The sequence below is a fragment of the Pan troglodytes genome, chromosome 13 (genome assembly GCF_028858775.2).
Source record: "Pan troglodytes isolate AG18354 chromosome 13, NHGRI_mPanTro3-v2.0_pri, whole genome shotgun sequence".
NCBI classification, from domain to species: domain Eukaryota; kingdom Metazoa; phylum Chordata; class Mammalia; order Primates; family Hominidae; genus Pan; species Pan troglodytes.
In genome coordinates, this window is record NC_072411.2 from 54203418 (window position 1) to 54219294 (window position 15877).

General features: G+C 42.3%; 2 protein-coding genes across 5 annotated transcripts in view; one reads left to right on the top strand and one right to left on the bottom strand.

The window, feature by feature from the left end:
- Window positions 1-5248, bottom strand: part of STAM2 (signal transducing adaptor molecule 2) — a 60393-nt gene extending 55145 nt beyond the window's left edge. The window contains exons 1-2 of one of the 4 annotated variants that reach the window (XM_024354638.3): window positions 5162-5248; window positions 3346-3449 (exon numbers count right to left, since the gene is read on the bottom strand). Coding sequence is in view for 1 of the 4 variants with exons in the window: in NM_001280281.1 (NP_001267210.1) it covers window positions 119-158 (40 nt within the window). In the remaining 3 variants the exon portion in view is untranslated. 4 annotated transcript variants of the gene reach the window in all.
- FMNL2 (formin like 2) overlaps window positions 521-15877 on the top strand; it is a 474212-nt gene continuing 458855 nt past the window's right edge. The window contains exons 1-2 of the mRNA XM_054679872.2: window positions 521-1072; window positions 7293-7413. The gene's annotated coding sequence lies outside the window, so the exon portion shown is untranslated. The remainder of the gene's footprint in view (window positions 1073-7292; window positions 7414-15877) is intronic.

Here is a 15877-nt window from a genome sequence, read left to right on the forward strand (position 1 = left end):
CTCCCCTCCCTTCGCTTTGCTTCCTAGTCCCCGGAGTCGCTACCGCCCACTTTCTAGCCGGACAAACAGCAGTCCAGGGCCAGGCACACAGCAGTCCAGGACCGGGCACAGCACTCACCCACGTCTTGCTCGAAGGGGTTGGCGGTGAACAAAGGCATCTCGCCGGCGCCCGAGCCCTAGTCGCTGCTGTCTAGCTAACACTCAGCAACTGCTACCCGCCGGGTGACCCGCGGCCGCGGCTCCCTAGACCGCTCCGCTTCGGCCTCCGTCCCTGCACTTCCGCCACCGCACCTGCCCGGCTCTTGCCTGACAGGCCGGCTCGGAGTCCACCCTTCGATCCCGCGCTCCTGTCCCAACTTTTCTCCCGGGGCGAGATCCCTCCGACCATGGGCGTCCTCCTAAGGCCTTTGTCGCTGCCCCTGTCCCAGACTTTTGTAGGGGTCAGGCGGCCGCTACGGCCACCTTTCCAGCGCTAGGACCCCGGCTAGCCACGAAGCCGGGGACCTTCGGAGCCGGAAGTAGTCCCGCCTGGAACTGGACGACCCCGGAAGCTGCAGTGCTAGCGGCGGCGCGGCAGGGGGCGCGGTACCCGTGGTTTTTCGCGTTGGACGACGGGCTCTGAGGGCCAAGTTCTTGTCACGAATTTAGTTTGTTTCAGAGCGGCAGGACTCGTAGCTAGAGAACGAGGACCCACGATGCGTACGCGTTACAGTCCTGTTTCCCTAGAAACGGAGCTGCCGGCGCGGAGGTGGCTTTGAGATTCTGCGAAAGACCTGACTGCTCTTCAACACTTATTGTGTTGCACCCTCCCAGGCGCCCAGTCCAAACCCCGTCAGAATAACCACCCGGGACAGCGGTGGTCGAAGTAACTACGCCTAACTTTTCGCTTTCCATCGTGTCCCCTCCATAAAAACACTGCTGGGCCCCCGGAATCCAAAGGCGAAGGAGGCACACTCCCTGCCTTAGACTTGCTGAGAGTTTTATAGGGGCAGTGCATAACGTACATGATGGTGTATGACGATTCGGATGGTAGTACGAGTCATAAACTCAAATTCCAACAGCATCCAGCCAGGTATTTAAATGAATGCAAAAGCCCAAGCACCCTTCCCACCCACATATTCTCTGTTCCTCTTAGAAAACTGTAGTAATGATTATGTTGCCTGTCTCTCTCCTCCTCATTAGATTATAAACTCCCTGATAAGTTTTGGTCACTATATATCCCCAGCGTCTAAAACAGTGTCCCAAGTAATAGACGCTCAATACTTTTCGAATGAAGCTGTAACTTTCTAACTGAACAGTGCGTATCTAAAGATGTCAACCATTGGTAAATTGCAGCCATTTGTTGAAATGTGGGTCCTACTAGAGTTTGCAATTTTTCAATGATGTTTAAATGTTGAGAATTACTCCAACATTTTAAATAATGGATTAATCAAAACCATTTTACAAACTCTAGTATAAAGACCTGATGCTATAGAGAGCTCATACACATTCAGAAAGGTGGTTGCATTTTATAGAGTTAGGGGCACAAATGAGAAGGAATCGTGCAGAAGGGGCTGTTTTTCATAGAACGTTGAACCTAGGGATGTTCAAGATAAATTGGGAGGCCGGGCATGGTGGCTCACGCATGTAATCCCAGCACTTTGGGAGGCCGAGGCGGGCAGACTGCTTGAGGCCAGGAGTTCAAGACCAGACTGGCTAACATGGCGAAAAACCGTCTCTACTAAAAATACAAAAATTAGCCAGGCATGGTGGCGCAAGCCTGTAATGCCAACTTCTTGGGAGGCTGAGGCACGAGAATCACTTGAGCCCAGGAGGTAGAGGTTACAGTGAGCCAAGATCAGGCAACTGCACTCCAGCCTGGGCAACAGAGCAAGACTCTGTCTCGAAAAAAGAAAAAAAAAAGACTTAGAGATTTTTTGGACAGATAAAGACTTTTTGTCTAAGACTTAGTGTTGGAATGGAAAACAAGGCTGACTAGGTATAAGAGGAAACAGATTGACAAGAATTTTAAAGGGCAAGCTGGGAATTTTTTATTTTGATTAAGGCACTCAATAATTATTTAAGGATATTGGGTAGCAGAATAGTAAAAAAAAATTTTTTTTTGAGATGAAGTCTCACTCTGTTACCCAGACTGGAGTGCAGTGGCGCGATTTGGGCTCACTGCAAGCTCTGCCTCCTGGGTTCACACCATTCTGCTGCCTCAGGAGAATGGCCAAAACTGGCCATAAACAAAATCTCTGCAGCACTGTGACATGTTCATGATGGCCATAATGACCACGCTGGAAGGTTGTGGGTTTACTGGAATGAGGGCAAGGAACCCCTGGCCCTTCCAGGGCGGAAAACCACTTAAAGGCCTTCTTATGCCACAAACAATAGCATGAGTGATCTGTGCCTTAAGGACATGCTCCTGCTGCAGTTAACTAGCCCAACCTATTCCTTTAATTCGGCCCATCCCTTCGTTTCCCATAAGGGATAGTTTTAGTTAATTTAATATCTGTAGAAACAATGCTAATGACTGGCTTGCTGTTAATAAATACGTGGGTAAATCTCTGTTCGGGGCTCTCAGCTCTGAAGGCTGTGAGACCCCTGATTTCCCACTTCACACCTCTATATTTCTATGTGTGTGTCTTTAATTCCTCTAGCGCCGCTAGGTTAGGCTCTCCCCGACAGAGCTGGTCTCGGCAGCCCTTGCTGAAGGAATACTTATGGCAATGGTGATCACCGCTATGGTAGCTACCATTAAATTACTCGTTGTGATTGGTTGTCCCGCTTTCCTCAGGTTTTCTTCTGCCATCTGTGACAGCTTCTTGTGTTTGACGGGTGTTGCTCGCGACAGTTGGGGTCCTTCTCAGTGTCAGTCTCAACATGGCTGCAACCGGGGGGGATCCTTGGGATCCTCCCAGAATCTCTTCCTTGGCATCTGGCTAATGATAAGGTTTCGGGTGTCTTGATGGTATCCAAATCAGCTATTGATTTTGGCCTGGAGAAATACAAGCATAACCTCTACCCCAAGTTATTATTTTACCTATTTCCCAACTTTTTGTTACCGGATCTCTCCACCAAATCAGTTGTTCTGCTTCTGTCTTTGCATCTGGTTTCTGTAGATGCTGTTCAGCTGCTGATAACATCTGGCCTTCTTTGGGCAGGCTCAAAACATTTAAAGTTAATAATGCTAGATTCAATTGTGTATGGGCTGTCCCATAATCCCTATTTCTCCCCCTTTTTTGTTTTTGTCATTAGTTGTTTATCTGTATGAAATAGTAACAGCATTTTTAATTGTGTGGAATGAACCACATATGAAGCAGCAGAAATCACATTAATAGGCATATTAAAAGCAGTCCATACCTCAATTACAGCTACAAGCTCCGCTTTTTGAGCTGAAGTATAGGGCGTCTGGAAAACTTTACCTTTTGATCCAGAATAAGAAGCTTTGCCATTACTAGACCCATCTGTGAAACAAGGAAAACACTTAGCAGGCTGCAGGTTGTTTACTGCAGGAATTGTAAATGCAAACCGTTCACAGTCTTGCTCAGCTAAAGGGATAGTAAAGAAATAGTCTTTTAAATCTATGACTATTAGAGGCCAATTTTTTGGAATTATAGCAGGAGAAGGCAATCCTGGCTGTAATGCTCCCTTAGGTTGTATAACTGAATTGATGGCCCTTAAGTCAGTTAACATTCTCCATTTACCTGATTTTTTCTTAATTACAAAAACTGGAGAATTCCAAGGGGAAAATGTTAGAGCTATGTGCCCATTTTCTAATTGTTTAGTAAGTAATTTCTCTAAAGCCTCCAGTTTCTCTTTACTTAGCGGCCATTGTTCTATCCAAATTGGCTTATCTGTTAACCATTTTAAAGGTATAGGTTCTGGAGGCTTAACAATGGCCATCAGAGATGATATCCTAATCTTTGGCAGGAATTTTGTCTTTCTGCTTGAAGCAGTTCTTGCAAACCTTGCAAATTTTTTTTTTCTAGTCCCATACCAGGGACATACCCCATTTCATGCATTGTATGTTGACTTTGAGGGCTATATAATTGTTCTGGAATTAGAACTTGTGCTCCTCATTGTTGTAACAAATCTCTTCCCCATAAATTTGTAGGTGCAGAAGTTATAATTGATTGAATAGTCCCAGGTTGTCCATCAGGCCCTTCACAATGCAAAATATAACTACTTTGATATACTTCAGGGGCTTTACCAACTCCAACTATGTTAAATTGAGCGGGTTGAATTGGCCACACAGACGGCCACTGCTGTAGAAAAATGATTGAAATGTCCGCTCCTGTATCTACCAAACCTTTAAATTTCTTTCCCTGAATAGTTATTTCACAGGTAGGACATTTATCAGTAATTTGATTTACCCAATAAGCTGCTTTGCCTTGTTTATTTGTGCTTCCAAGTCCTCCTGTTCGTTTAATTTCACTTTTTCCCATTCCCACATACGGCATGATCAGGAGCTGTGCTATGCACTCTCCTGGCTCTGCTTTCCAGGGAACAGAAGTAAATATAACAATTTGAATTTCCCCATTGTAATCTGAATCAATGACTCCTGTATTTGTACCCCTTTTAAACTTAAATTAGACCTTCCTAAAAGTAATCCTATTGTTCCCATTGGCAAAGATCCACAGACTCCTGTTGGAACCTTTTGCGGGGATTCCCCAGGCAGAAGGCGCACAGCTTTTGTGCAGCATAAGTCTACTGTGGCACTACCAGCTGTGGCAGGGGACAGACATTGTACAGGGGTGAGGGAATGGCATGAGCCATTCTGGAATCCCCTATATGGCAGCCTGACTCACTCATTATTTCTATATGCTTTTTTAGTATTAATAGCTTGTTTAAATTTTTTTAGTAATTTAAAAGGAAAAGGCTCAAATGTAGCTATAATATTTCCCTGTTGATCTGGGGGGTGTATTCTAACAGCAAACTGCCAAGCCTCTAAATCAACCTCTTGTGTAGCTTGCTAAATTCCTGCTTGAATAGAACTGAGAGCAGTCGCTTAAGGCACTTCTTGAACAGTCACTGGGGCAACTACTTTTCGCCCAGTGTCTTCCAGGAAAGAAAGATCTGGAGGGTCATTTTCTTCAAAATAATAGGGAGGGGGTGCAGAAGAGTGGGGATGAACCTCTCTCTGCTTTGCCGCTTTAGCTTTAGGTGGCAAACAAACCTGCTCTGTAACCTCTTCTGTTATTTTGTTATACTCTCCTTCCTCCTCATCATCAGTGTGAAAAAGTTCCAAGATGGAATGAACCACACCCCGCACTTGTCCCATTGTTACCCTGACGCTTCCGAGCTCCCCTTCTTACTCACCACGGGGATTGCTTTAAGAGTACTTGGGTGTCCTCCAGCTAGTTCCATGTTTTCCAACTGTCACTCTGGCGACCCTTCAACCTGGATTCGAGCCCCCCACAATGGATGCCACTTGCCGAGACCAGCTTGGTCAGGGAGACCCTAACCCAGTGGTGCTAGAGGAATTAAAGACACACACATAGAAATATAGAGGTGTAAAGTGGGAAATCAGGGTCTCACAGCCTTCAGAGGTGAGAGCCCCAAACAGAGATTTACCCACGTATTTATTAACAGCAAGCCAGTCATTAGCATTGTTTCTATAGATATTAAATTAACTAAAAGTATCCCTTAAGGGAAACGAAGGGATGGGCTGAATTAAAGGAATAGGTTGGGCTAGTTAACTGCAGCAGGAGCATGTCCTTAAGGCACAGATCGCTCATGCTATTGTTTGTGGCTTAAGAATGCCTTTAAGCGGTTTTCCGTCCTGGGTGGGCCAGGTGTTCCTTGCTCTCATTCCAGTAAACCCACAACCTTCCAGTGTGGTCATTTTGGCCATCATGAACATGTCACAGTGCTGCAGAGATTTTGTTTATGGCCAGTTTTGGGGCCAGTTTATGGCCAGATTTTGGGGGCCTGTTCCCAACAGAGGTGGGAAGATCACCTGAGCCCAGGATTTCAGGGTTACAGTGAGCTATGATTGTGCCACTGCACTGCAGCCTGGGTGAAAGAGTGAGACCCTGTTGCAAAAAAAAAAAAAGAAGTAATTTTTTATAAAGAGCAGAAAGCTGAGGATTTGCCTTTGGAAAGCATTCATTTTTATTTATTATTATTATTATTATTATTATTATTATTATTATTATTATTCTTGAGACAAGTTCTTGCTCTGTCACCCAGGCTGGAGTGCAGTGGCGCGATCTTGGCTCACTGCACCCTCTGCCTCCCAAGTTCAAGCAATTCTCCTGCCTCAGCTTCCCATGTAGCTGGGACTACAGGCGCGGGCCACCATGCCTGTCTAATTTTTCTATATTTGGTAGAGATGGAGTTTAACCATGTTGTCCAGGCTGGTCTCAAACTCCTGACCTCAAAGTGATCTATCCGCCTCGGCCTCCGAAAGTGCTGGGATTACAGGTGTGAACCACCGCTCCCAGCCACATTCGTGTTTTAAAAAGACTCTTTTAATTCCTCCTGTTTAAAAGCAAGTATACTCAAGGATCTATAGGTATTTTTTTTCTATGTATATACTCAGTTCCTCAGTGAGTTCCTCTAATTAACAAAGTTTTTTTTTCATCTTTTGTAATTAACAACATTTTTAATAGTTACCGGGAGCAGACCCTGTGTTAGAAACAAGAGGATACAATAATTGTTCACTGTTGCTTCATCTTAGGAAGTAATTGGGCAATTAAAAAATATTTCAGTGGCAGTCTAAAAATTGTGGTGTGCAAAGAATTTGAAAAGCAGTTTACAAAAAAAAAAAAAAAAAAATCTAGAGGCTTGGTGGCATGCACCTGTAGCATCAGCTACTTTGGAGGATGAGGCAGAAGGATTGCTTGAGCTAGGGCAGTCAAGGCTGTAGTGAGCCATGATCATGTCACTGCACCCCAGCCTGGATGACAGAGGGAGACCCTGTCTCAAAAAGAAGCAAAAAAAGAAGAAGAAGAAGAAAAAGAAAAAGAAAATATTTTATTTACCTTTATTTATCTTTTTTTTTTTTTTTTTTGGAGACAACGTCTGTCTCTCTGTGTCACCTCGGCTGGAGTGCAGTGGCACAATTATACCTCATTGCAGCCTCAAACTCCTGAACTCAAGCAGTCTTCCTGCCTCAGCCTCCAAAGTAGTTGGGACTACAGGTACGCACCACTGACCCTAGCTCATTTTTTTTTTTTTTGTAGAGACAGGGTCTCACTATGTTGCCCAGGCTGTTTACCTTTATTGATTCCTTCTCTAATGCTCTTCGTTTTTAAAATGTTGATCCAAGTTTCTGACCTGCATCATATTCTTTCTCTCTCAAGGACTTTTAAAATTCCTTGCAAGGCAAGTCTACTGGTGACAAATTCCCTCAAATTTTGTTTGCCTGAGAAAGTCTTTCTCCCTCACTGTTGAAGGATAATTTCACTGGATACAGAATTCTAGGTGAGTGGTTTTTTTTTCTTTCAATACCTTAAATATTTCACTTTTCTCTTCTCTTGCTTGCACAATTTCTGAAGAGAAGTCTAATGTAATTCTTATGCTTACTCCTCTGTAGGCAAATTGTGGTTTTTTTTTCTCCTTTTTGCTTCTTTCAAGATTTTCTGTCTTCAATTTTCTACAGATTGAACATGATTATGGTTAGGTGCAGATTTTTTGGTATTTATACTGTTTAGTGTACTCTGAGCTTCCTGGATCTGTGGTTTTGTATCCTTCGTTAATTTGGGGAAATTCTCAGTCATTGTTGCTTCAAATTTTCTTCTTTTCTTCTCCCTCTGGTATTTCTGTTATGTATATGTTACATCTTTTGTAATTCTCCTCCCATTTTTTGGATATCTGATTTTTCCTTTTTTTCTCTGTGCATTTCAGTTTTAGAAGTTTTTTTTTTTTTTCAGTTTTAGAAGTTTCTTGTGACATTTTTTCAGGCTCAGATTCTTTGTCTCTGAAGTTTATTGATGGAGCCCATCAAAGACATTCTTCCTTTCTGTTAGTGTTTTTTATCTCTAGCATTTCCTTTTGATTCTTTCTTAGAGTTTCTATCATTCTGCTTACACTACCCATCTGTTCTTGCATAATGTTGATTTTTTTCCATTACAGCCCTTAACATATCAATCATAGTTAATTTAAATTCCTTGTATGATAATTCTATTATACATATTCTAATAACATTCTTGCTATACCTGATTCTGATTCTGATGTTTGCTCTGTCTTTTCAAACTGCATTTTTTGTCTTTTGTTAAGTGTTGTCTTTTTGTGAAAACAGGACAACATTTACTGGGTAAAAGGAACTGAAGCAAACAGGCCTTTAGTATGAGGTTTTATGTTTATCTGGCTAGGGATTAGGCTGTGTTTACTGCTTGCTGTAGCATTAAGTGTCAAAGGCTGATTTCCTTGTTTTTGTCTCCTCTGTTGTCTTTGGGTTCTTGATACTTAAATAAGGTCTGAGAGTAGGTCTCAATTCTTTAGTGAGCCTGTGCCTCTGCTATGAACTTCACAAGTGCTTTCTGGCCATGTGTGGTGACTCATGCCTGTAATTTCAGCACTTTGGGAGACTGAGGTGGGAGGATCACTTGAGCTCAAGAGTTCAAGACCAGCCTGGGCAACATAGCAAGACCCTGTCTCTACAATAAATTCAAAAAAAAAAAAGCTGGGTATGGTGGTGCACACCTGCAGTCCTAGCTACTTGGGAAGCTGAGGTGTGATGATCACTTGAGCTAGGGAGATGAGGGCTGTAGTGAGCCGTGATCGCACCACCTACACTCCAGCCTGAGTGACACAGTGAGACCCTATCTAAAACAAAACAACCACCACCACCACAACAAAAACACAGGTGCTTTCTGTCCCTCTCCCCCTACCTACCTCCCCATCCCCAGTCTCCAGTTTTGGTGAGACAAGAAGGCTTAGGGGAAGCTAGAGTTGAGAATTTCCCTTCCACCGGCTAGGTTAGGCTCTGGTAAAACCCTAATTGCTTAGGGTCGGGTCAGATAGTTTCTCTTGAGGATGTTCTTTAAGAACATAATTCTGTGGGATAATTCAGAATAATTTCTTTTCCTCTCCCCCTTCCAGAAACACACAGTGATTTCTCTTACTGTGAACCAGATTGAATTCCTGGAGGTAAAACTCACAAAAGTGTGGGGACCCTCCAATAACTAGGCCCCCATGGAGTTTTTAACTCTCAGACTTGTCTACATTGACAGCAATCTGTCAATGGCAGTTCAGGTTTTCCTACCCCAGCCACTGGTCCCCAAGGACGTTTCTGCTCGTGGGTTTCCTCCAATAAGTTGTGATCCTCTGTATCTATCTCTCTCTCCAATTTTGAGGGCAGTAGTTTGCCCTGTGACCTTAGCTCTCTACTGGGTATAAAATGCTCCAGAAATAAACGCTTGGTGCCATGAAGTAAAACCAGCACTCAGGCAAAAGTTTAATTCTCTCAGCAAGGCAATTTACTTCTGCAGAAGGGTGCCACTTGGGTCAATCAAGATCACAGGAGCACAGAGAACAAAGGAGACCAGGGGGTTTTTATCCTTAATGCAGTCCCTATCTCTGTGTCACTCCTCCATGGGCTGAGGTCAGACTGCACAATCTGAGCTGACCCGATTGGTTACTTGTACATATTTTCCTAAATATAGAAGGGGAGGGGGATGTGAGGTACAGAGGTGGAGCATGTGGGATGTGCAGTTTTGGGGGAACAATTGGTACAGGTAACAAGGGAACAGATGTGAGTTATTGATTAGAGCTGACGGGAAGTGGGTAGGCTGTTTACGGTAACTAGGGGCAAGGAAGAACAAGAAAGTTGAGTTTGAGAACAAAGGATAAGGAAGTTAACAGGCTAAACCCTTGAAGAGAAACTCAGAAAGATTTATTGTATCTTACATTCTCTGATGGATCTAAAAAGAGTTATTGATTTTTACTTTGTTCAGTTGTTTTCCTTGTGTGGATAGGAGTGGTGACTTCTAAGCTTCCATGCCCGATTAGAACCCAGAAATCAGCTCCCTTTCTTCTATCTCTCTCTCTTTTTTTTTTTTTAAGATGGGATCTCACTCTGTCACCCAGGCTGGAGTGCAGTGTGGCACAATCTCAGCTCGCCGCAATCTCAACCTCCCGAGTTCAAGAGATCCTCCTACCTCAGCCTCCTGAGTAGCTGGCACTGCAGGCATGCACCACCATGCCCTGCTAATTTTTGTGTGTGTGGTTTTTTTTGCTTTTCGTTTTTTTTGAGATGGAGTCTTGCTCTGTTGCCCAGGCTGGAGTGCAGTGGCACGATCTTGGCTCACTGCAACCTCTGCCTCCCTGGCTCAAGTGATCCTCCTGCCTCAGCCTCCCAAGTAGCTGGGACTACAGGCGTATGCCATCACGCCCAGCTAATTTTTGTATTTTTAGTAAAGACAGGGTTTCACCATGTTGGACAGGCTGGTCTTGAGCTCCTAGGCTCAAGTGATCTGCCCCCCTTGGCCTCCCAAAGTGCTAGGACTGCAGGCATGCACTACCACACCCAGCCTTTTCTATTATAAGTGCCACAGTGTGTTAGACCAGCATACTGGAAACCTTGGAATAAACTCTGACTTTGCTCTGATTTTGCCATTTTAAAAATTTTTTAGATTTCTTTTTTCAAATTTTGTTTTTGCTGTTTTTTCTCTTTCTTTTGGCATTGCCTCCATTATAGCACAGGCTTCCATTTCCTCCATGCCTTCCAATTTCTTCGTTTTAAAAGAGAGTGCCCAAACTTGGGAGTGAGAAGAGGCTGGAGTCTACTTCGTGCTCTGTTAACTAAGTTAAATACCCATAAGGCTGCATCCTTCCTAGACAGGGAGGCTTTTTTTCTAGTCGTCGAAAGAAATCATGTGGGCTAGCCTACCCCTGCACACAACAGTCTACTTAATATCCTGAAATACCACTTTTGTAATTTTGTTCTCTTCCTTGAGAGTCTACTGGATTTTGCATGCCATAAAAAGGTCAAGCTGGGGTGTCACTGTCTCTGGTAAATGACTCATTTTTCCCTATCTAACAGGCTTATTTTCTATAGCTTAAAGCTTCAGTTTTTGGAGTCACATAAAATTTCAAATCACAGCTGTATTACTGACTATGTAACTTTGAACAAATACTTAAGTTTTAGGGACTTCAGTTTTCTTTCTTTTCTTTCTTTCTTTTTTTTTTTTTTTTGACAGAGTTTCGCTCTTGTCACCTAGGCTGGAGTGCAATGGCGTGATCTCAGCTCACTGCAACCTCTGCCTCCTGGGTTCAAGCAATTCTCCTGCCTTAGCCTCCTGAGTAGCTGGGATTACAGGCGCCCGCCACCACGCCCAGCTAACTTTTTGTATTTTTAGTAGAGACAGGGTTTCACCATGTTGGCCAGGCTGGTCTTGAACTCCTGACCTCAGGTGATCCACCTGCCTCGGCCTTCTAAAGTACTGGGATTACAGGCGTGAGCCACCGCGCCTGGCCCTTTAACTATATATGTTATTATTTATTTATTTATTTTGTGTTTGGAGACAGAGTCTCAAAATATAAAACATTTAATATAAATAAAATATATTAAATTTAAAAATAATTTATTTATTTATTTATCTTTTGAGATAGTCTTATTCTGTCACCCATTCTGTCACACCCAGTGGTGTGATCTCAGCTCACTGCAGCTTTGACCTCCGGGGCTTAAGTGATCCCCCCACCTCAGACCTCCAAGTAGCTGGGACTACAGGCACATACCACCATGCCTGGCTAATTTTTGTATTTTTTGTAGAGATGGGGTCTCACTATGTTGTCCAGCTGGTCTTGCATTCCTGGGCTCAAGCAATCTGCCCGCCTTAACCTCCCAAAGTGCTGGGATTACAGGCATGAGCCACCACACCTGACTACTATATACTTTATAAGGTTGCTGTGAAAATTAAATGGGATTATGAGAGCTTTTTGTATAGTAAATACTCAATAGCACTCACTATAGTACAATAGAACTTTTTTGCGATGATGGATGTGTTTTTTGTTCTTTGTTTTTTTTTTTTTTTTTTTTTTTGAGAAGGAGTCTTGCTCTGTTGCCAGGCTGAAGTGCAGTGGTGCGATCTCAGCTCACTGCAACCTCTTCCTCCCGGATTCAAGCACTTCTCCTGCCTCAGCCTCCCGAGTAGCTGGCACCACAGGCACGTACCACCATGCCCAGCTAATTTTTTATATTTTTAGTAGAGATGGGCTTTCACCAGGTTGGCCAGGATGGTCTCGATCTCTTGGCCTTGGGATCCACCCACCTTGGCCTCCCAAAGTGCTGGGATTACAGGCATGAGCCACCGTGCCCGGCCGGATATGTTTTATATTTGCATTGCTCAATACAAATACCAACAGGCACATGTGACTGTTGATCACTTGAAATGTAACTATTGCAACTGAGGAACTTAATTTTTAATTTTATTTCATTTTAAATGCAAATACCCACATGTGGCTGCCTAGTAGCTAGTGTAATAGAGTGCTCTACACCGTACTCGAAAATCAGTTCAAGGAGAAATAGGAGTGTCTTCCATCTCTGTTATTTGCTTTATGATATTTCACTTTCCAAAAATGCATGCTTACTTCTTTCACCTATCTTCATCTTTTATCTCTTTTCATTTTTCACATCTGGAAATTTAAGAATCCATTCAACAGCCCATCTTCTCCAGAAATATTCCTCAGTTGATCCCAATCTACATGTTTTTCACGTTTCTGAAACTTTTATTGAACATGGGTCAACATTGCACTGGTTAGCACTTAATATTCTTCTAACCTATCTTGTGTGATTGTTGGAACTTCCCAAGAGCACAGTATCAGGATCTCCGTGGCTTTTAATTCTGTGTCCTCCCTTTCAAGACCAATTAGCCCATTACTTAGAATACTTAAACACTGATTTGTGTCTCCCCAACACTCACATGTTGAAATCCAATTCCCAGTAAGATAGTATTTGAAAGTGGGATTTGGGGGAGGTAATTAGGTCATGAGAGTGGAATCCTCATGAATAGAATTAGTGCCCTTATAAGAAGAGGCCAGAAACCTCTCTTGCTCTCTTTACTTCATGTTAGGACACAATGAGAAGTCAGCAGTTTGCAACCAAAAGAGTGTCCTCTCTAGAATCTGACCAGGCTGACACAGCAATCTACGACTTCCAGCCTCCAGAACTGTGAGAAATAAATTGCTGTTATTTATAAGACACCCAGTCTGTGGTACTTTGTTATAGCAGCCTAACATGACTAAAACACACTGAATAACCCAATGTTTGAGTGATTACCTGTCCTTTACTTCTCTTATCCGTTCCTCTTGCCTTCCAATTCCTGCTACCATTCTCTAGAAGTTGGCTGAAAGGAACAAAGAGCACCTGATCAGTTATCTAATAACATTTATTACTTTTTTATTTCCTACATTGTGTTACTTTATCTCTCTCACTCCTGCATGATGAATAAAATCATTTTTTTCAGAGGCATTACGCTTTTCACACTTTATTTAGTAAATATTGGGTACCTACCATGTCCAAAATACTAGCAGTAGGGGCAAGGGTTGATTAGAGGGGAGGCATGAAAATAACATAATCACTGCCCTCAGTGACTCATATTCAGGCAAGGAGAAAATGATTTATAAAAGTAGTTAATGGAAGAGAATACATAGGAATAAGGGGAATTCCATGTGGAGGCCAAGTGTAGAGTAATGGTATTTTGCTTTGTACCCACTGGAAATTTTATTTTAGTGCCCAGTTGAGGGTAGTTAGTCCAACAAATTTGATGTTGGGAATACTTCTGATTGTAATTGAGAACTATTATCTCAAACGAAATTGTTACAAATTGGAGTTTGAATCTTTAGAAAGAAAAAGAGAGAGAGAGAAGCTATGTATAGACCATCTAGAAAAAAGTCATTTTGGAAATCAGCTTATGAAAAAGGTAATATGGGAAAGTAAAACATAAGCAGAAATGATAGTAAAATTGATTAGTTAGGTGAAAAGAGTTGAAGGGAAAAAAATGTACAAATTCAGGAAATTGTGTGTACACGTGTGTATTTAAAAAAACCCAAAAACCTTCAGCTAGGCATGGTAACCTATACCTGTGGTCCTAGCTATTCTGGATGCTGAGGTGGGAAGATCGCCTGCAGGAGGTCAAGTCTGCAGTGAACTGTGATCACGCAACTGCACTCCAGCATGGGCCATACAGCGAGACCCTGTCTCAAAAAAAAATAAAAAATAAAAAGATCCCTAAACCAAAAACTTCAAGGAAGGCTATCTTAAAAGCCCATAGATCCTTAGCCAGGCATGGTGGTGCATTCTTGTAGTCTCAGCTACAGGGGAGGATCACTGAGCCCAAGAGTTTGAGCCTAGCCTGGGCTACATAGTAAGACCCCATCTATTAAAAAAAAAAAAAATTCCCACAGCTCCAAAGGCCTGGCTTCACAGGACTCCTAGCAGACCTGGTTCATTCTATTCAGTAACTATTTTTACTGGCAATTCAGTTCAAGAGTACTGTAACTTGTATGGATGGATCCGCTTAATTTTTACTTCATAATTTATTTAAAACTCTATTATTACTCTCTGTTCATTTTCCTTTGTCATCATCATTACCGCACTCTGCACAGTAGGTGGCAACAGTGCTTCACTCCCAGAATCGACTGAATGGCCTAGAAGTACAAAACAGAGGCAAACATTGAAACAAATTTCAGGATCCTAATTTGGCCAAAAATAAAAGCATTGCCTTATAAGGTCATGTCAGTAATATGCCATTATAATATGCCAATTATGTGCCAAATTGTTATATATTCTACATTTAGTGTTTAGTAAAAATTCATGTGTTGAATAATTCATTTTGCCAGTGAATGTCAATAAACCAGGATGTGCTATCTTAAAAATTAATATTCACTTAATCTTTCTTATCATAATATAATAAATTATCTCCTTTATAGTTTAATGTAAAGGTAGGTATTTATTTCTACTTAATTTCACGCGTGCTGGTCATTCAGCAAATGTTTATTATGTCTACTATGACAAGAACTTAATTTCTGCACATGTGCAGAGAAAAGCAGTTATCTGGGTGGTGCACTAAAGACAGATATAATCCAAATTGCACAACGTAAGTTGACATTTAAAACATCACTTTAAGGCAATATATGCTATAGAGTAGTAAATTTTAGTTATCCTAACATTTACCTCTTTTTTTTTTTTTTTGAGATGGAGTCTTGTTCTGTCACCCAGGCTGGAGTGCAGTGGCGCTATCTCAGCTCACTGCAACCTCCACCTCCCAAGTTCAAGCGATTCTCCTGCCTCAGCCTTTGGAGTAGCTGGAATTACAGGCACATGTCATCACGTCCGGCTAATTTTTGTATTTTTAGTAGAGACAGGGTTTCACCATATCAGCCAGGCTGGTCTCGAACTCCTGACCTCATGATCTGCCCACCTCAGATCATGTAATCCCAAAGTGCTGGGATTACAGGCGCGAGCCACCGTGCCCGGCCTAAAGCTTCTTTTAAAATGGCTTATATACTAAATATATACTAAATAGACAATTTTTTAATTTTTTGGTAGAGACAACATCTCACTATGTTGTCCAGGCTGGTCTGAAACTCCTGGGCTCCAGCAATCCTCCTGTCTTGACCTCCCAAAGTGTTGGGATTACAGGTGTGAGCCACTGCATCCAGCTAATTTCAAAGAATATTAAGATCAATGTATAGATGATATATACGTAATGAGTTGCTAGGAAAAAATAGAGGACAGTGTTTTTCAACAAAGCATCTCCATGGTCTGTGGTAGAGCCAAACCTTAGATGCTGAAAGCAGATGTCACATGGAATTAAGTACATTGCTGTATTCACCTAAATATCCTGTTTGTGAATCTTAATACACAACAAAATTACTCCATTAGGACTAACCTTCAGTCATAAGATTCCATATTCCATCTTCCTTATTCCACTTACTCAAAATG